Here is a 21,217-nt window from a genome sequence, read left to right on the forward strand (position 1 = left end):
TTCACTGTTTCAGTTGTAGGGGAATATTTCAGCACAGGGAAGCAGTAAAGCAAGCCAGGAGCAAGCTGTTCCTAGGGCAGGACCTCAGGAAAAGAATATTTTATGTAACATTCCCCTCAACACAAAGCCAAACACAGTGAAAAAGACATACACACAGAGAAAAAAAACCCAAAAAAGTCCTATTTACCAACTCAGAGCTCACCAAAACAATTTGTCTGTTTCCCTCAATTTCATTTATTTAAAGAAAAAACTGGTAATTCATCAGAAGTCAGGATTCAATTTCCTGTTTTCTTTCCAAACAGGCAAAATTAATCCCGTTTGGAACTGCATGCCAAGAGTGAGAGCTGTAGGTGGTTCCTAATTGCACTAAGTACACACGGGGGTAAAAGCTTTTCTCCCTTCATCTCCCCACTTTTCCCAGTCTGTGGTCAGTCTTGGGGTCAGCAATGATGGCCTGGACAGCCACGATGGCTTCGTTGATTTTGGTCTGCAGCTCCCGGAGCTCCTCGATGTGCAGCAAGCGCAGAATTTGGGCAGCTTCGTTGATAACAGCATCTGGGGAGGGGCACAGAGAGGAGCTGCAATTAGCCATCATTTTATCCATCATTTTCAGCTCCCAGGAGGGATTTAAGGAAGTTTGAATGCTCTGCGTGTTGTTCCTGGTGGTGATTTCCAGGCTGGAAGCAGAGAACAACTTTCCCTGCTGCTGGGGAGGGATAGGGTGGAATCCAAACCTTCCCCGCTATCCTGCAGCCCTGCAGGGTCAGGGAATGAGGGAATCACAGGCTGGAAGGACCTTAAGGATCCTCTCATTCCAACCTCCCACTCCAAGGTTGGTGTGAAACATTCCAAGCAGTGATTTAAGTGACGTGGAGCAGAAGTGAAGCCAAGCCCGTGGAGCCCCAGGTCAGCTGGCTGTTCCTTATCAATAATCCATCAGGTTCATCAATAATCCATCAGGTCACACCTCGATGGGATTTTAGGAAAAAAGAGGCAGCTGAAATCCATGGAAGCAGCACAGCTGTCCTCTGCTGGTAGCAGCAGGATTTACAAACAGCAGGATGCATTCCTTGGGCTGCCATTAAAAGCTGTTATTTAAACAGATTCCAAACAGCTTGGATTGAGGCTTTGCTGCTCCAAACCCAAAATACTCAGGAGTGCTCATAAATAACCAGCTGGGAGGGAGGAATTCTTTCCACTCCAGGGTTTTTTGCTGTCCACATCAGCCCTGGATTTGACAGTAATAACTCTGTCAAAGGCAAACATTCCCATTTAAAAGTCACATTAGGAACAGCGCTCACCTCCCGTGTCAAATCCAAGAATGTGCTTTTCCAGAGCAACAGGCAGACCCTAGAAAAGGGGAAAAAAAAAAACCCTGTTAAAATGTCATTTTAGATGTTTGGTAAATAAAATCAAGTACTACAGCAAGTAGCTGGGGTAGAAAATACAGATTTTGCTTAGACAAAAAAAAGTGTGAAAAGTTTGAAAAGTCACTGTGGCTGATTAAACAACTCCTTTTGTGTCCCGAAACACCAAACCCAGAGTGTTATTAAAGAAAAATCTTCCTGCTTCAGAATTCCTCATTGGATACACAGAGCCTGCATTCAATCCTTAAAAGGCCAACAAGAGGACTGGGAGGCATCACCCAATCCAGCAGCTCCCCAGGAAAACAAAACTGGGCTTTCTTAGAAACTTCTGCCTTTCAACAGCTGCCAGGCTTTGAGCAAGGGCTGATTGCAAAGATCTGCAGAAATTCTCTGTAATCAAATTTTGCTGAGTTCACCAACATCCCCAGAAGCATCTGCTCAAGTGTTAAGGTTGGGAATAAAGGAAAATATTCTATTTTCTAAACATTTTCTCTATTAAAACACTCAGGGCAAAATTTATTAGTGGTCATTGCTGTTTCTTTTGTCCTGTCCAGCTGCAGAAGAGTGGTCACACTAAATCATTACTCAGGGAGCTTCAACACGCACTTAAAATTAGATTTAAATTCCCAGAATTTGCTTTTACTACCCTCAGTAAGGTTTTTCAACATTTGTCAAAAGCCTTGCATTTTCCACAACAAAAACATCAGAGTTCAATACCATTAATTTCTGCAGGGATGGGGCTGTAGAGCTTTTAGACAGTGAAAATTTCCTTTAAAGGCTTTTATACAGATGGGGGAAAAAAAAAATAAATCTGAGTTGATCAAAACACACATTAAACACAAACTGGTGGCTGCAACTCATTTGCAAAAAATGGGGCTTTTCCATGGCCTTTATAGTAAAATCCACGTTCAACTGCAATCTTAAAAATCCATCTCCACTGTTAAAATTGGTGATAAAAATGCCACTAAAGCCACTTCAGAGAGATTCCAGAAATATCAGACTTCCTACATGGATTTTTTGGTAAGAACTAAGGTTTGTACTTAAGGTTCCAAAGAGTTCACTGCCAGCCTGGGGTGTTCCCAAGGAAAAATTGTCTTTTTTTTGTCCTTTTTTTTTTCCTCCCCTCGCAGTTCTTTGAGGATAAATTCCCTCCAGTGTCACCTGGTAACAGGAAATTCCTTTCCCTCCCTCCCTAAGTGTGATCCTTTTTGGGAAGCTGCCTTTGGAATCCCCACTACAAGCTCGTGATCTTTTATGCAGCAGCTTCAGCGAATAAACTAAAAAAAGAAAAAAAAAAAGAAAAAAAGAGCACCTTTACATCAGGAACTACACAGACAACTTCATTTCCAGCCTCACTCCCTACAAATTTGATTTATGAATGCTGCACGAAAATATGGCCATTTACAAATCAAAATATGAAGAATAAATCTAATTTTCCTTTCTTTTTTTTTAATTCCTAACCCAGCCATCCTCTCTGCTTGGATATTTCTTTTGTTTCCCCCCTCCCATGAACATGTTGATGATCCCTCCTGACAAAGATTTTCCTGCTTCCAACCACCCCCTTTCCTCCACACCCCTTGGAATGTGGCATTCCTAAGGAAAATCAGATTATATCACAGCCAGAGACATCTCAGCCCTGCTGATGCTCTGTAGATCTATCAGATATGAACAATTCCCTACCAGGAAAAAATAAATAATTCCTTGTTCTAATAAAATCCCATTTTAATCCCAGCTGTGCAGCTATGAAAACAACAACTAAAAGCTGCTTTTTATTAACATTACAGAACCCAAAATGAAGGTGACAAACTCAGCTGCTTTCCTATTTTCTTGCTCTTTAAACAGTTTTATAGATTTGCAAGTCCAGAGCTTTGATTTATCCTTCCAATGCTTCTGGAAATTGCAGCAACTCAGAGCACCTGTGATTCCCACTTGGAAAACACCATCAGCAGGGTGATGATAGTAAATAAATAAACAAATAAATCATGGATTGTTATGAGCAGCTGCCAAAAATAAAAAAAAAAGGGGGAATTTGGGCTCTTGGAGCAGATCCAGCTGCTTTAGCAGGGATACTTGTACTCATACACCTGGCAGGGCAGGTGAAGCTGACCTTCCCAGCCTTTCCCAGCTCTGCCAAAATGCTGGAGAAATCTGGAATGAAGAGGAAATCACAAATTAAAAACCCACAGTCATCCTCTGGAACATCTTCTCAACAGACAGCGAAGAATTCTGCAAAAATCTGAGTTTAAGGGCAGAAATTTCCTTCCCCACTCCTTTTTCTTGGGGAAGAGAGGAGGGAGGAGATGGATTTCCAACAACCCATTCCTTGAACCCATGTGAGGTGTCCACAAGAAGCAAAACACTTCATACAAAGAATATTTCAACCCCTTTATGCAACCAACACTGTTAATTCCAAGGAAAACCAAGCTGTGCATTTCTCCTCACACTACAGGCCTGCTGCAGCAAAAAGTCAGGATAATCCTCTGGAAAAAGAACACAGGGAAGAACTATTCCATGATTTCTCACACAGGTATATTTGTATTTAAATGGAACAAAAGCAGCTTTATGTACTGCTCTCCACAATGCCCTGGATCCACTGGAATCACCATGGTTGGATCAATGAGGTTTCCACCATCCTCCTAAATGAAGTATTGGAAGAGAACTGGTTTTGACTGAGGGGACAGAGCTTTATCTTCACTAATTAAAATGGAATAATTAAGCCTGGCCATGGGTACAAACCTCCTTGGACTGGCTGGCTTTGGCTATGGCATCCTGTGTCAGGCGCTCCTGAACCAGAATCCGAATTGCCTGGGAAAAACATGGAAAGGGAACAGGAATTAATGCACATCTTGAGGAATTTCTCAGTAATTCCACAGGAAAAGGAGCCAAAATTATAACCTCAAACCAAGTTTTGTGATATGTTTGTTTGATTTTTTTTTTTAACTCTTCCAGCCCTTAAACCCTTCCATTTAGGAATAATCTTGGCATGTAGGATCTCACCCAGGTGTGCAAGGCAGCTTGACCAGAAGTACAAGGACATTGATTTCACACCATTAATTCCTGCCACTCCTGGGACAGAAGCTGCAAAATACAAGGAATAGCCTGGAAAGCTTGGGAATTTTATCCTGGAGAAAAAGGAGGCTCAGGAGGGTGACAGGAGGGAGGAGCCAGGTGGGGGTCAGGATCTCCTCGAAGGGAACAAGGGACAGGACCAGAGGAAATGGCCTCAAGGTGGATATTAGGGAAAATTTCTTCCTGGGAAGGGTGAACAGGCATTGGAAAGGGTTTCCCAGTGGTGGAATCCCCATCCCTGGAGGGATTTCAGAGCTGTGTGGATGTGGCACGTGGGGACACATGGCTGTGGTGGGCTCGATGATTTCAAGGTCTTTTCTAACCTAAACAAATCCATGATTCCAAAATAAGCTGATCACAACCCCAAAACAGCAGCACCAATCTTATTTTCCTGACTTCTCACACCTTTAACTCTGCAGCAGTGCAGCTCCTCTGGGAAGGAAATGCTGCCTTGGGAAGGAAATGCTGCCTTGGGAAGGAAATGTTTGTGGCAGCATCTTTTAGGAGGTGCTGAACCACCTCCCATATGCAAAGAAACCTGCAGCAAGGCTTCCCAGGCAGGTTTGGAAAAGACTGAGAGCAGAAAGAAAGTAATTTTAACTTTGGGGAACAAGAGCAGCTTTGACTTTGACAATCCTGGTGCTCATCTGTTTTCCCTGGCTCCAGCACATGGGGTGAAATCCTATCAAGAGCTATCAGTTACTGATACCTCCAGCTCCAAATGCCTCCAAAAATAACTGCAGGAACACCATGCAGGCAGATTTCCACAGGAAAGAAGAACTGGCTCTGTCAAACACATTCCTCAGACTCTCCCTGATGAGCAGCCAAGAGTGACAGAAGCAGCTCCATGTTTCTGCCCCAGGATTTCTCCCAGTTTTGGTCATGATTAAAGTTGAGCTGATACCAGAAAGTTGTCACTTAAATACTTCTAGAAATCTGTCACTGAAGGAAGTGGCCTGGACAAAGGAATGGTTTGATGGGGAGTTTAATTCCAGCAGTGAAACCAGACCTTGTGGAAGAGAATTCCAAGTGCCTCTGGCACTAGGAAATATCCAACTGTGTTCCACAGATGCTTTCTGACCAACTTGCCAGGTTTAAATGAAGAAAATGGGATGTAAATCTCTGCTCACCCTGGCCAGATGTCTGTAGTGTGCCTGCATCCTCTGGCTCTCCCAAAACATCCACACCTGAGTGTCCAAGCCTGAATAGGAATCAGAAATTCCCTGCAAACCTGCTTATTGTGGGGGAGAATTAAAGAGTTGGATTGACACCTTCTAATATCATCATCTCAACCCCAAAACCAGCTTTGCATTGCTCCTGGCATGTGGATTTTCACTGTAGGAATCCACCCTGACTGGAATTAAAAGCAAGAAAATTCAGGCTGGTTTTGGCCAAACCTGTCTGACAAAAAGAGATGTGGCAATAGTGAAAGAAATGTAAACACATTTATGCAGAATTATAGACCCAGTAAAGTCTGCCAGCCCTGGGAGAAGATCTGAAGGAATTTTGGTAAAGACCTGAGCTCATTCATGCTGCAAATCCTCAATATCACCACACCCAGGGTCTCCTCTCCCTGCCTGACATCCCTTTTCACTAATTTCTGTGGGGTTTTGAGATATTTTTTGGTAGAGATCTCCACACTTCTTAAAAGACTGAAGAAGGGTTAAGATTTGGGAAGGAAAAGTAGGAAACCATAATGGAGAGAAGGAGAAAAAAAATGGATGGAATAACTGCAGGCTGAGAATTCCTTAAGAAATCAGGTTACCATAATACTCTTCCCAGAGCTAGAGACTTACACTAAATAAACTTCAATACCCACAGCTTCTGGTTTCTCCAAAATAAGTTCAGCAAATATCACAACTATTGTCATGAACAGTACTTCATGGGGTTTTTTTAATCAGTGAAATGCTTTTATTTTAATGCCAAACAAATTTAAGTTTATTCCCATATTATAACATGATCAAGTAGGAACTTTGAATTTTACACTCTCATCAATGTCTTTTTAATTAAAAAAAAACAAACAGTATGGGTTTGACCCCAAATGAATAGAGTTCCACCAGAAAGTCAGAAATTTTCGTAAAAGGCATAAAAAAGATGCTTTAGAAAATAAATTAGTCTATTTAAGGCACTTAAAATCCATAATTAGTTGTCAAAACTAAATGTAACTGATTTCAGTAATGGCAAGGAGTAAACAGTTCATAGGACCAAAAGAAAAAGGAAACTTTGATCTGTAGCTTCTCCCTTGGATGTTGTTTTAAAACATCCTTGGCATCATTAACTTTTAGACTTTCTAGTTTCTCTTTTAATTTCAAGCACGGGAACAGAACCTTCTTCTTTGAGGATGTTCCTTAAGGAACTCAAGTTAAAATTGTTTACCAGGATAATTCTCCCTGCATGAATTTCCATGATTTATCTTCTGTGCTCTTATCTGCTTGAAAAGACACAGAGATGGGGTTTATTTTTCCTATCTTTGCTTAAAAATTCATATTTATCAGTAACTGCAACTCAAGCTACCAACACACACCAGGCACTGAGGAAAAGAAGGAAAAAGGGAGGTGGGAAAAGTGTGAAACTCACCTTGAGCATCACCAAGTAATCATCATGTCTCTGGATCTGAAGCAGATTAGCCAAAGCCATCACCCCAGCCTTGAAATCAGGATTATTCACTGGAAAAAATAAGGATTATCATTCAAAAGAAATGGTAATTTCTTTTGGTTTAACTAATTCCAGCAGGCAGAACTGGCTTCCTGACTCCATGGTATTGGATTGCTCTTAAGGAGGGACAAGGGCAATTCCTCACCATCCTTGAAGTGTTCAAAAAACAAGGACGTGGCACTTGGGGACATTATTTAGGGGTGAATGTGGCAGTGCTGGGTTAATTGTTGGGCTCAGTGATCTTAGAGGGCTTTTCCAATCCTAATTCCATCATTCCAAGGCCATGGATACACAGCAGTGAAGAAACAATCTGGCTACAGAGCAATCAACACTGGGCTACATAACCAGGTGAAGTGTTTGAAAATAAATTAAATTTCAGGCAGATATTCTCTTCTGTACATTACTTTTATTATTTTGCATCTTTTTATCCCTGCACAGAAGAAATCTGCTGCTGGTGAGGGCAGGATCAATCTTTGCTTTCTTGGTGATGGAGGAATGGAAAAAGATTTGGAAGATTTAGGGTTGATTTTAGCAGCTCTTTCCCAGAATTTTTTGATTTATTGTGACTGTGCCCAGCAGTAAAGAAAATATTAAATTTATTATGACAGAACAGCTGGGAAAGACTGAGCCAATATGAAAATCCTGACAGCATGGAAGTAACCAGCCTGCCATCATATCTCCTTAGATATTTTTATTTTTAAGACATCTTGCTACTTCTCCCTCACCTACAATAAGTAATTATGATTAACAGAGCAAAGCTGTTCATGTACATGCTGAGCTCTGCATTCCTAAAGCTTTAAATGAGGCTTAAAAAAAAAAAAAAATCTGCATCACAGGATCAACCAACCTCCAGTGTGAGGAACACCCAGGCCATGGAGCACATTCCCATCCAGGAGTTTGTGCCACACTCACCATCCAGGTTGATCAGTGGCTCTGCATTTTTTGCTGTGTTGTCAGCGTTTTTAGCACCATCAGGGGTGGAATCCTTGTACTTATCAGCTGCAAAATGAGGAGGCAAACACAAAAAAAATCATCAGGACTAATGGCAAAAAGAACTAACTCGAAGCTTAGCATGGAGCTGTGGTGTTACAGCTGGATTTTTGGGGTGTGGTGGTTGCCCAAGAGCCTTGTGGGATTATAAACTGAAATTTCTGGGTTTATTAACTGGGATTTTTGGAGCTCCCCATTCCAGTGAGCTGCCCCAAGAGCTCCCAGCTGCAGAGAGATTCCTCAGCCTCAGAGCCTGCTCCACAATTGTATATAGGGCAGGATGCTCTTCATCACAGCCTCACCCCAAAAAGCTGAACAAGCTGCATCTCCCACATCTGCCACTTTTAAAATCCACCAGTTCCCCTGCCAGGGCCCTCTGCCTCAAGCAGGGATCAAGAATCAGGGTGTGATGTTGGTCCTGATAAGCAAATCAAACATTTCCAGTTCAGGATTTGTTTCACAGCCCACACAGGGGTTTTCCTCTGGAGGATGGAATCTCCTGAACTCCTCCTTTTTCACACAATCCCAAGGAACAGGCAGCTCATTTTGCCCATCATGTGGGACCGAGAAACACATCACAGGTATTTACATCCCATTCCTGTTCTGGGCAGAGGTCAGCCCTGCAGGAATTAATGGTAATGGAAAACCAGCACTTTGGCTGCTGTTATTTTGCCACCAGTAATTACATTTGTATTCCCACTCTCTCCATGAGGAGATGGAACTGCTGTGACTGGGGACATTTAACTCCACTTTTTCATAACCTTGTCCTAGTTCCCAAGGGTTCCACATCCACTCCTTGTTAAAATAAAGGGGGGGGGGGGGGGCACGTGTCTAAGAATAACTTCACTGAATAAATGCAGTACTAAATATAATGCACTTAATACACTTCAGAGGAAGTTCTCATAAAGGCAGTCCCACAGGGAGAAGGGGATAAATACCTACAATGGGATTGGCTCTATCCAGAAATAAAATAAAAGAGCAAATGAAATTATGCTGCTCCAGTCCTGTAGGAGCTGAAAAGACACAGCTGAGTATGGGGTGGAAACAAGCACATGAAATTGTGTTTAATTTTTTAAAGAAGTGAAATACACTTTTAACACTGCCTGATCTTGATGGAAACTTAACAACAGAGTGAATTTATGCAGGGGAAGGACTTGATGGTGCGTGCCAGGGCACTGTGACATCACAGCACACTTGGTGACAGAGTGGGGGTGACACCTCATGTCCCCACACTGCAGAGCCCCAGGTGCCAGCCCGGGATGGCCTGAGCAGGATCCCAGCAGGATGCCCAGCCTGGACCAGCTCCTGTTGGTGGCCCTTGGGCTCAGCTGTTTCTACCCTGGCAGCACCACCCGCTCCTGCCCACCCTCCTGGGCCACCCTGGTATGGGATGTGCCCCCCCTGGAGCTGGAGAAGGAGGGCAGTGCCCACAAGGGCATCTCCATGCCAGAGGTGTTTTTTTGGAGCATCTCAGCCCTGTGCCTGCTGCTCCTGGGGGTTTTCCTTGGCGGGAAAGCCAGGAATCACTGCAGAAAGGTGAGGGAGGGGCAAGGGCAGGAGGGAGGGTGGTGCCAAGTGGCCAGGAGCCCATGGGGACAAGGAAAGGCCTTCCCAAACTGTGCCCAGCCCCAGCAGGAACAGGTGGGTCCTGGCCACTGTGGAGAAAACCAGGACAGGGTTACATTCCTGGGGACTGGAATGAGAAGGGGTTTAAGGGACTTTGCAACCCAAACCATTCCACGATTCCCACACATGCTGCTCCCTGGGGAAGCCCAGCCAGGCCTGAGGTGCCTCTGTCCCTGTCACCACGTTGTCACCCTGTGCCTTCCAGAGATTTGGCAGGAAGGATGCATGCTCCTGCAAGACCTCCAAGCTGCTCTCCAGACTGAAGGAAAATCCCGACTTGCTGAAGTGCTACCTGAAGCACCTGCAGAAGTGCAGGGCATCCTTTGTGGAAGTGTTCCAGGTCAGGCTGGATGGGGCTGGGAGCAACCTGGCCTGGCTGGATATGGCCCTGCCCAGGGGGTTGGACTGGAAGGTCTTCACAGATTCCTTTCAATCCAAATGCCTTTGGATTTCTTTCCAGAAAAAACAGCAAGAAAATATGGGAAGCCTTCAAGGAGGAGACAACACATTTGGCTCTTTGCCCACAAATTCCAGCTCTAGCAAGGCTCCCAGGAGGGCTGGACAGTGGATGGAGCTGTCACAAAGCACAGGGACATCACAGCTTTGACAATAAAAGTTGTAGGTGAAACTGTCTCCAAGGTAAATGGAACGTGGAAAGGATGCTCCAAAGAACAGAGGGAGTGACCCTGCACTGGCAACACTGCAAAGTTCCTGAAAAGGGAAGGAATTCCTGGCTGGCAGGGAGGTGAAGCCCTGTCACAGGCTGCCCAGATTTGCTGTGGCTGCCCCTGGACCACTGGAAGTGTCCAAGACCAGCTTGCATGGGGCTTGGAGCACTCTGGGATAGTGGAAGGTATCCCCTGCCCATGGATCTTTAAGATCCCTTCCAACCCAAACCATCCTGGGATTCTGTGAAATTTATCAGAAACCCCCATTCCCCTCCCATTTTGAGATATTAAACAGATTTCCTCATACCATTATCTCCATATTCCAGCCTCACAGCCAAGCCAAGAAGCCAATCCACTGTTTCTTGTCGTTCCTGTATTTTGAAGGGACAGTTCACATCTTTCATGTACTGGGGAGCAAAAAGAAGAGAAAACAAATGGATTTTAGTGACCTGGATCAATCAGTTGGAAGCACTGAACTGTTGTGTGAACTGTCACTTTCCAACAGGCCTCACTGAAAATATTAATTAACAAGAGGTGTCACTGTGAAATTCCTGCTGTGGCATCTGATCTGTGCTGGAGTGTCCCAGTCCACCTCTAGCTCAAGTCTGACACCTGGTAATGGAATTTTCTTTTTAATTAATGTTTTTTTTATTGTCAGACTGCACCCAGAGAAGCCAAAATGCCCTTGCTTTACTCTCTGTCACAGAGCAAATGGAACAAGGGAAGGGGAATAAAGCCTTCCCACCTGGAATGAAGCCACCTAAAGCTTCCACAAACCACAGGATTCCCTGGAGAAGCAGAATGAATTTTCCCTTTTTATAGAGATTTTGTACAATAAGAGGGGACAAAAACAGGCTAAGGTTCTGTCTGTTCTGAACACAGAACACAAGATCCAGCCCTGGCTACTGCCAAGGCCCCCAAAAACCAGGATGTGGTGACATTCTGTTGTGCAGGGGCCACACAGAAGGGCCACACAGATGGGAAAAAGATGCCAGGGGCTGGAAAGCAGGAATTCCCTGGAAATTATGGACTGGACACTGTCACCAAGCCAGCAAAGGCACCACTGCTGCCAGGAATTCCAGATATTCCCATTTTCCTACAGGATGTTGGAATAATTCAGGTTCTCTCTGAGCACTGCAACTCCTGGGCAGTGAGCAAAGCAAGAATTTCCAGGAGAGGGAAAAAAAAAATTGGGAAGAAGTGGGAATTACAGAGCAGGAAAATGGGAACCAAGAGGAAAAGCTTAAGAGCTTTGTGGTGGCTGGAAATGCTTGGGAACACAGAGATCACCCAGAGCCCATCTGGATCCAGAAAATCCATCTGGAATGACAGAAGGTGCAGGGATGAGCTTTTCCCCCAAATGCTGGCAAGGTCTGAAGGAGCCTCACCCACCTCCTTTTGGTACAGGAGGAGCGTTGATGCAGAAAAAAAAAAAGTTTATTTGCAGTCAGCCTTCCTTCTGCTTCAAAAGTTGAATCAAATCAGGCCAAGAAAAACCCAAAAAACAAAAAGCAGATTAGGATGGATACTCCACCTATTAAACAAACAAAGCCGAGGGAAAACTATGCAGAAAATCCTTCCATTGTAATAAACTCCCCCAGTCTGGCTTCAATGACACACTGAAATTCCTAGAAATGTAACAGCAGAAATATCCAGAGTTATTTCCATTCCAAAGCTACAGCAGCTGTGAAAGATCATTTACACCAGCACTTTTTTGGAGCAAGGAAATACCTTCTCAAAGGATTTGGGCCAGTCCTCACTGTGGATGTTCCTCAGATTCCCTCGGTCCTCGATCTTGTAGTGTCTGATTTTCTGGTCCTCGAGCCAGACAATGAAATTCCTGAACTCTGTTTCATCTGTGGGGAGGAGGAAACAAGGCAGGAATTAAAGAATATCTGAAGTTTGGATCCGATTCATACAAATCTTGATGCCTCTGAGCACTTTTTACAATTAAAACCCCATGCTTCTATATAACAAACCCACTAAAATGGTGCATTCTCTGACCAAAAATCAACTCTGAGTGGTTTTCATTTTTCAAACTGGCTGTAACTGACTGACCTCATTAAAGACATCGGCCAACAGATTATTTTTTAATTGGGAAGATAATCATAACTTATGAAGCACAGCGAGAAAGCTGAAAAAAATAACAGAGAATTTGAGTTTCTAACTCTATTTTCAACACAAACACGACACATGTAGCCCTAATCTCCAATTCCTCTCAAAAACCACAGCATAAATATTGTGGCTGCACATTTTTTTCCATTCACTGCTGACTCCTCTTGCTCGCTGGCCCAAAATCCTGCTTTTTGGGGGCGGGAATTCCACAATTCCCAGGCTGTGGCACACACGGGGATGCTCAGATTGGGTGACACGGGAGGTCACAGCTCTGGGGTGTCACCATTCCCTCAAAGCCCAGCTGGGGTATCTGGCTCTGGATGAGCTTTAGTTATGGAATGGCTTGGCGGGAAGGGACTGCAAAGCCAAGTCCGTCCCATCCTACCCCATGCCATTGTCCCGTCATCCCATTCCATCCCATTCCATCCCATCATCCCAGGTCGCTCCCCGGCCCCCCCGCAGCCTCTCACCCCTGCAGTTGAAGCCGGCGGGGTTGTGGTAGTCGAGTGCCGAGAGCTTGCGGCGGAACATGGTCCCGGTACCGGAGCCGATCCCGATCCCGGTGCCGGCGCCGCCTCCCCCTCTCAGGCCGCGCCGATGGCTCCGCACGGGCCGGAAGGCGATGAGAGCCCGCCCCCGAGCGGCGTTCTTCTCCCTCATTGGACAGCGCGCTGAGCGGCGGCCATCTCTACCAATCAGAGCGCGGAACGCGCTGCCGGAAGGGGAAGTAGCTGTTCTGGTTCGGGTATGGACGCGGCAGCAGCGGGGCGGGGCCTGATTGGGGCGGGGCCTGATTGGGGCGGGGCCTGATTGGGCCGGTCCCTGATATGGGCGTGGTCAGTTGAGGGGCGTGGCTTAGGCACGGTGTACGCCCAGCGGGGAACTGGGGCGGTGCGGTACTGGGGGTACTGGGGTACTGGGGGCACTGAGCTGTACTGGGGTACTGGGAGCACTGAGCTGTACTGGGACCTGTACTGGGGTACTGGGAGCACTGAGCTATACTGGGAGCTGTTCTGGGAGCTGTACTGGGAGCACTGAGCTGTACTGGGATCTGTACTGGAGTACTGGGAGCACTGAACTGTACAGGAAGCTGTACTGGGGTACTGGGGCTACTGGGAGCTGTACTGGGAGCTGTAGTGTGGCTCCTGGCAGCACTGAGTTGTACTGGGAGCTGTACTGGTGGATACTGGGGGTACTGGGAGCACTGAACTGTACTGGGGGTACTGGGAGGGCTACTGGGAGCTGTACTGGGGGTAGTGCTGGGTACTGGGAGGGGTACTGGGAGCACTGAGCTGTACTGGGAACACTGCGGACTGGGTACTGAGCCCTGGGATCTGTACAGGGAGCACTGGACAGCTGTGCTGGGAGAATTGAGCTCTACTGGGAGCTCTGGGAGCACTGGAGAGCTGTGCTGGAAGCTCTGGGAGCTGCGTGGAGGAGCATTGAGAAGCACTGAGCTGAACTGGGGAGAAGTGATCTGTACTGGGCAGCACTGGGGAGCCGCCAGGTGAAAGTTCCAGAAGGGATTTTTCCCCCCCGAATGGTTTTCCCTGGGGAAGACGAGGCCGCCCCGTCCCCCCCAGCCCCGAGTGGCTGCGGTGGCACCTTGCAGCCAGCCAGGCGGTGACAGCGTGACAGAGCCACTGCAATATTCATCAAGATTCGTCAAGATTCATCAAGATTCATCCTGGCATTTCCTCCGTGCCAGCCCTTAGCTCCAGCTGGCACCGAGTGCACCGGGATGAGCCTCTGGGGGATCCAGGGTGGCTTCTGCCTCCCTTTCCTTTTAGGACTTTTCCTCTCCCATCCACTGGATCTTCTCCAGCTTCTTACTAGGGTGGTGTCAGCAGGGCAGGGACTCGCTGGCAGCTCAGCCTCATTCAGCTTTCCTGGGATTCCAGAATGGTTCAGGACGGGAGGGACATTAAAATCCATCCAGTTCCACTATCCCAGACTGCTCCAAGCCCCAGTGTCCCACCTGGCCTTGGACACTTCCAGGGATCCAGGAGCAGCCACAGCATCTCTGGGCACCCTGTGTCACCACCCTCCCAGCCAAGAATTCCGTATATCCGACATAACCTTCCACTCTTTCAATTTGAACCTGTTATTCCTTGTGCTGTCACTGTAGTTCCCTCTCCCGTGTCCCTCTCCCGCCCCACAGCTGGAGCCACACATGGGCCAGCAGTGACATTCAGGTGAGCAGGACAGGCACAACAACTCCAGCACGGAGAAAAGGAGCTTGGCACCATCTCCAGGTGTGTCACACGTGGTCCGTGCCACCACGAGTGACAAGAATGGAGGCGGTGAAACCTCTGCTCTCCACCCCTGCTGCCTTCATCTCCTTCCCAGCCCATCCTTGGATTTCACCCACTTTTGAGTACCCCCCTCATTCCCTGGTGGGTCCAACCCTTCCTGCAACGACGCACAGGACAAATCCACCCTTGGGAGACGAGCTGTGCTTCTCCTCTTGCTGCTGCAGAGCTTGCAGCTAATGAATGCAATTAGTGCAGATGGATTTATTCTCATTAGGGATCCGGGCAGGGCCAGACTCTGGTGGCAGCACAGGGAGCATCATCTCACCCACACTCTCCATGGAAGCTCCACAGCTCCTCCTGCTCAGCAGATGCTGCTGCTCCGAGGTGCTGCTGAAGCCTGGGGAGGTGAGGATGGAAGGGAGCAAGCGTTGGAGCTGGAGGAGAGCCAGGGAGCCACGGAACAGCTGAGCTGCCTGGCAGGCGAGGAGAAGCTTGGCTCGTTCCTCCCCAGCGACATCATTTTGCTTTAAAGCTGCTCTGATGGACAAGGAAAAGGATGGAGAGGCTGGGATTTGATGGTGCTCCTTGTCAGGATGGTTGGGAAACTGGAGTATGAGCACAGATCCGTGCTGGGCTCGGTGCTGGTGGTTTTGTTTCAGAACCTGCTGTGCCATCTTGTTCCCAACCCCAGGAATGAGCTGAGGCCAAGCAGACTGGAAATGTGTCCAGCAGCTTTGCTGGGAAAACAGTCACCCCTGAGGGTCCTGTGAAACTGGAGGGAAAATTCAGGATGTGGGGAATTTGGTCAGAGCAGAGTAGGTTTGATTCTGTGATCAGGGAGTGTTTCGGAAGCAGAACGAGTAAGAATCATGGGATTGTAAAATCCAGGAATGGTTTGGGTTGGAAGGGAGATTAAAAATCAGCCAGTTCCACCCCCTGCCATGGGCAGGGACACCTCCCACTGTCCCAGGCTGCTCCAAGCCCTGTCCAGCCTGGCCTTGGACACTTCCAGGGATCCACTCTGGGCACCCTGTGCCAGCAGCTCCCCACCCTCCCATTAAAAATTCTTCCTTATATCTGAGTCTGAATCAACTCCCTTTTAGTTTAAAACCCTTTTTGCTGTCACTCCAGGTCCTATAAAAATCTTTCCTTCCTTATAAAGTTCCTTTAGGCCCTGGAAGGGGCTCTGAGGTCTCACTGGAGCCTTCTCTTTTCCAGGTGAGCACTCCCAGCCTGGCTCCAACCCTTGGAACATCTCCATGGCCTCCTCTGGATTTGCTCCTGTGCTGAGTGCCAGGGCTGGGAGAAGGAGGAAAGAGAGGGGAGAAGGGATGGACAATGAAATTGGAAATTTTAAGTGCCAATTTCTGAGCAAGGAGCAATGTCCCACCCTGAACGAGCCTGTTCTCCCCTGACCTGCCTCATCCCATGGGAACAAAAAGCTGCTGAAACCCCAAGAGGCTTCATTTCCCTCCCTAACAGGCACCAAAACTCCTGCTAAACCCTCCCTGACAGGGAGAATCCCCTTGGGAACAGCATCCAACCACAACCAGGACGGGATCCCACCTCCCCAAGGGTTGACAAGCACAGAGCAGCATCTCCAAAGGCTTGAAACAAATCCAAAAGTTTATTTCCAACGAGTACACAGACCATGTGGGATGGGGATGCGCTACACCACGACTGGCTTTCGCCTACAACAACCCCCTCCCCAAAATCCTGCTGCTGGCAGGGTGGCAATCCACAGACAGACTCGCCACCAGCAACCTTTTGCAGACAATAAAAGTCCTTTTTCCAGTACTCCAGATATTTTTTTTCTTTAAAAGCCTGGGGGTAGTGGAATGTCGTTGGAGATCAGGCTGGAAATCCAGCATGGGGATGGAGGCATGGGTGGGATTTTTGTTGTGAGGAGGGGAAACAACCTTGGCAGGCGATCTCTGCTTGGCTAACAAAGGCAGATCTGTGTAAACAGAAATACTGGGGTGAAATACCTGGCAGCACACCGATGGCAACACCACAACCAACAGAAAGTCAAACCCAGCAATGTAAAACACCTTCAAGGAGTAGTTTGGGTTAATTCAAAATCTCCCCGCTCCCCCATAATCATGCAGGTTTATTTCATCCTCTAAGTCATTAAGAATTCGAGTTGTAAAATAGGCAAGTTGTTAAAAAAATTATTACAAACCACTTTTATGACAGTGCTTGAGAAGGGGTGGGGTGGGAGCCCTGGGTCAGACCGGCTGCACTTCACTCTCTGTGACAACAAATCAGATTTAAAAGAAAAGACAAAACTCAGGATGGGGTTTTTACATCTCTGCTTGGTAACACCAAGAGTGAAACCAGCTGCAGAGCAAACCACTTCATCCACCCTTCATCCTAAAGCTAGGGGTGCTGTAAGAAAAAGATCAAAACTGGGGGAATTAGGGAGGGCTGGAACCATCTAGGCTACTTGTGGCTTACAAACACTCCCAGGTGCCAAAAGTTTGGAGTCCAGCGTGAGAAGAACTGGCCTTCTCTGTAGAAGAACTAGAAAAAGAGTATGAAAAGGTAGAAAAACCAAACAGCACTTTTTTATGGGCTAGAAAGAGTTACCAAAAGGTACCTAAAGATTTTTGCCCTCCCAGATCCACAGGGATATTTAAGCTCACACCTGATTCAGAACTGGTCCAGCAGGGTCACAGCAGACCCCAAAAAACCCTTTGTGACACCCAGCTCATTTTGTACATAAATCCCCACATTATGATTCCAAAGTGATGATTCCCAAAGTTTCCCAGGAGGACAGATGATCAGGGGAAAGCCAGGAGGTGTTTAGCAGCAGGAAGGAGAGACAAGCCACGTCCACAAAAGTACGGACCCAAGGAGGAGCCCAAAAAGGTGTCGTGTGTCCCCCAGGAGCTGGGAGCAGATGAAGCAGACCTGGGAATAACTCCCCAGCCTGGCAGGGAGCCCAGGCCATGTGTAAACAGGGAATCAGGCACCTCTGGGAAGGGGCAGCCCCACGGCTCCCAGGGCTGCTCCCCTGGCCATTCCCAACGTGGGGAGGGAGCAGCAGGAACGGGAGAGGAGGTGGGGGCAGGAAGGGGCAGAAACATCCCAGTGGAGGGCAGCATCCCGTGGTGGGATAGCATCCTGTGGAGGAGCAGCGTTCCATGGAGTAGCATCCCATTTTGGAGTAGCATCCCATTTTGGAGAAGCATCCCATTTTGGAGAAGCATCCCACCACAGGGCTGCATTCCATGGAGGAGCAGCATTCCATGGAGGAACAGTGTCCCCCCATGGGGCTGTATCCCATCATGGAGCAGAATTCCATGGAGGAACAGTGTCCCACCATGGGGCTGTATTCCATCATGGAGCAGCATCCCATGGAGGAGCAGCATCCCACCACAGGGCAGCATCCCACCACGGGGCAGCATCCCACCACGGGGCAGCATCCCACCACGGGGCAGCATCCCACCACAAAGCAGCATCGCAGCACTGACCACCATCCCAGCAACATTCCAGACCAGCCCCAAGGGAAGGAAGTGCTACCAGGAACCGGGAAAAGAGCAGGACCAAGCGAGGAGGGCAGAGGCACAGAGGTGTAGGAGAAAGGAAAGACCTAGAAAGAAGTGGTCGACTTTGATTTTCGGATTTCTGGCTCGCCCTGTACCCGGGCTGGCACCTGCCCTATGGCAGGAGGTACTTCAGGCACGTCTAAGGCATCTCAGGAGCTCTCTTTGCTTTCAGAATCGTCGCTGGTTCCTCCCTTCTTCCACCAGCACGTGGTGCCAAACGCTAGAGAAGAAAAGTCTGGAGCGGATGAACGGAATTAAACTCTCATGCACTACCACTGAATGTCATCACAGGGCTATGGAGCACCAAGCACGACACAGGAATCACTTTTACTTGCAGAACCAAAGCTAACCATAGAGAGAATGGGAAAAAGTGGGGTTTGCTGGGGACACGGAGCTGCCAGTGTCCCCTCGATCCCCCCTGCTACACTACAGCCAGAAATGAAAAAGCACAAGACCAAACATTGAGTAACAGCACAGCCACCTAACCTGTCGCTATATATTTGACAAATCAAAAATATTAGCTTGGAAAGAAACCAACAATATCATTCCAAGAGGGTTATACACATCCTTAGCAGTTAACTTTGCTCAGCACAGCTCTGGTGCTTTAAATATGGAACAATCAAACAATTTTGTGAGCAGAAAAGTGACACAGATTTATTCTTTACATGTTTGTTTTTTGTTCTTTTTTTTTTTTTCCTCTTTCTAGGCAACTCTACAGACTTCAGATCTTTTGCCTCGCAATGCAGATCATCTGATTCCCCCAAAGGTGGCCAGGTTCTTTAAACATGCACATCTCTGTAGCTTCCAGGCTGTGGGTTTTTTTGTTTTGTTTTGTTTTTTTTTTTTTAACTTATTTTTGTTTAAATTCTGCGGACCAGCAGGTCGTCCCCATTCCTAAAAACTCTACATCAGTGTTCAGGGTGGCCTGAGTGCCCGTCAGGCTCCTCCAGGGTTTACAGGATCACACAGAAGAACTTCTTCTCTCTAAAGGGGTTTTCTGAGGCCGGGACGGGGGTCAATAGAGGATCCTCCTTGGCGTGGGCTTCACAGTACGCCATCAGGTCTGCTGCTGCTTTGGACACCTGCAAAAGGAGGTGTGAAAGCAGGGGTTAACTGCACGACCTTATTAGTGGCTTGTTTTCATTTTCTTCTGTCTTCACTCAAAGTTGGGGTTAAAACGCAGGAGATGAATTTTCTCGTGTTCAGGCTTGGTTGTTTATTAAATCTTATCTAAAGTGCAGGGAGTTCTGCAACACTTCTAGCTACCAGCTAAAAATCAGCAAAGTGGAGATCGGCTTAGCTCTAGTTACAAGGCCTTTTAAAGCTAAACAGTCCAATACAGAATTAACACCTGCATTATTTACACTTTTGACCCAATAACCAAATTCCTGTGACCCTCAGCGCAGCACTGACTGTCCAACCAAAAACTATGACCTGAAACCAGGAAGAAGGAACAAGAAAAGGAAGATGGGGCAACGCCCAAAATCCTCCATCCTGTCCCATACCTATTATTACATTATAAAAACCCCATATTCCAAACCCTTCACCATGTGAAATCACACACTTCTATTTAACTACACACCCGTGATTTTAACTCCATCACCCAAATTTGGAAACCTTCAAGGCCTCAAGTCAAAAGCTGTGTTCCCCTGGGGGTCAGTGCCAGAAAGCACAGAAAGGTGAAAAATCCCAGGTTTCTGGGTTCTAACAGGGAGGAGCCCTGTGTTAGGGACATGGCACCTGGAGAGGTGCCACCAGCAGGGAAGGGCTGGCAGCATCCCTGGGGAGGGAACACCAGACCTGAGATGAGAACCTTACCAAAGGCATGGCAGCACATCCCTGCTGGGGCTGGTTCTGGGCTGGTTCTTCACCTCTGGGCTCTGAGCTGGTCTGTCAGCCTGTATTCCAATTCCCAGCCTTCCCAGCCTTCCCCCAGTCCCATCCTTCACCTGGCAAGTCTGACTTTAGCATCCCTGCTGGCTCTCGCACGCATCCCTTGGCAGGAACATCCACAGCAGCATTTCCTGCCCTCACTCACCAACCCCTCTCTTTATTCCAGATATGGCAGCAGCTCCCAAGCCACTGGAGCTCTTCCCATCCCTGGAGCACTTCTCTCTCTGGATTTAAGCTCTTAGCAAGGAGCTGAGATGCCTTGGGGACAGTCACTCCTTCCCACCACTCCACAGGGCTCCAAGTGATGCTTCCAGCTGCCTCTCACCCCTGGGAGTGTCCAAGGCCAGGCTGGATGGGGCTTGGAGCAACCTGGGGTAGTGGAAGGTGTCCTTGGCAGGAGGACGGAACAAGAAAGGCTTTAAGGTCTCCTCCAACCCAAACCATTCCCAGATTCTGTGATCCCATCTCCCACCGCCTTCAGCCAGAGCCGTCGGGATTAATTAAAATAAGAGCATCCCACACAAACACCACCTGGCTCCACACCCCAGCTCCCACCACGTGCTTTGGGCAGCAGCCACCACCTCCCAGCATTCCCACAGGCAGCTCCCAAGAATCCCTACCTTTATCCTGTCGATGTTGGCCTCCATCTTCAGCTGCTCCACCAGCTTGCGGGCTTGTGCTATGCTAGCAGTGTTGTTGCTAGCCATGGGCAGGCCAGGAGCTCCCGGGATGGGCTGCGGGCAGGAACACACCAGGATCAGCACCTGGGCTGCTCCCAGCCCTGCAAGCCCCCGAAGGATGGGCTGGGGCTGCACGTGTGGAGTGTTAGAGCCATCAAAACGAGGGGGTGAGGATGGGAGATGAGGGAGATGCCAACCCAGGGACACGCTGCCAGTGGTGTCCTCCCTGCTGTCCCCCAGAGCAGGGACAACGTCACTTAGGTGACACTGGGACTGTCCAGAGCCCAGCCTGCAGCAGCGGGACCCCAGCTGAGCTGTGCTTTGGGGTTTGCTGTTCCGTGGAAGCCT

At 47.8% G+C, this 21,217-nt stretch overlaps 2 protein-coding genes across 2 annotated transcripts; both read right to left on the bottom strand.

The window, feature by feature from the left end:
* Positions 1–194: 194 nt before the first annotated feature.
* Positions 195–13,094, bottom strand: RTRAF (RNA transcription, translation and transport factor). The gene is made up of 8 exons (XM_062495018.1): positions 12,961–13,094; positions 12,107–12,231; positions 10,683–10,782; positions 8,004–8,090; positions 7,014–7,102; positions 4,104–4,172; positions 1,302–1,350; positions 195–555 (listed from the first exon to the last, which is right to left on the bottom strand). Exons 1-8 carry the CDS (start codon positions 13,019–13,021, stop codon positions 401–403), a joined length of 735 nt encoding a protein of 244 aa, XP_062351002.1. The 5' UTR covers positions 13,022–13,094; the 3' UTR covers positions 195–400.
* Positions 13,095–18,907: 5,813 nt separating this feature from the next.
* On the bottom strand, positions 18,908–20,896 carry GNG2 (G protein subunit gamma 2). Its single transcript, XM_062495019.1, has 2 exons — positions 20,810–20,896; positions 18,908–19,378 (listed from the first exon to the last, which is right to left on the bottom strand). Exons 1-2 carry the CDS (start codon positions 20,894–20,896, stop codon positions 19,250–19,252), a joined length of 216 nt encoding a protein of 71 aa, XP_062351003.1. The 3' UTR covers positions 18,908–19,249.
* Positions 20,897–21,217: the final 321 nt, after the last annotated feature.

Source organism: Cinclus cinclus, chromosome 6, assembly GCF_963662255.1.
Source record: "Cinclus cinclus chromosome 6, bCinCin1.1, whole genome shotgun sequence".
Classification (NCBI taxonomy): Eukaryota; Metazoa; Chordata; class Aves; order Passeriformes; family Cinclidae; genus Cinclus; species Cinclus cinclus.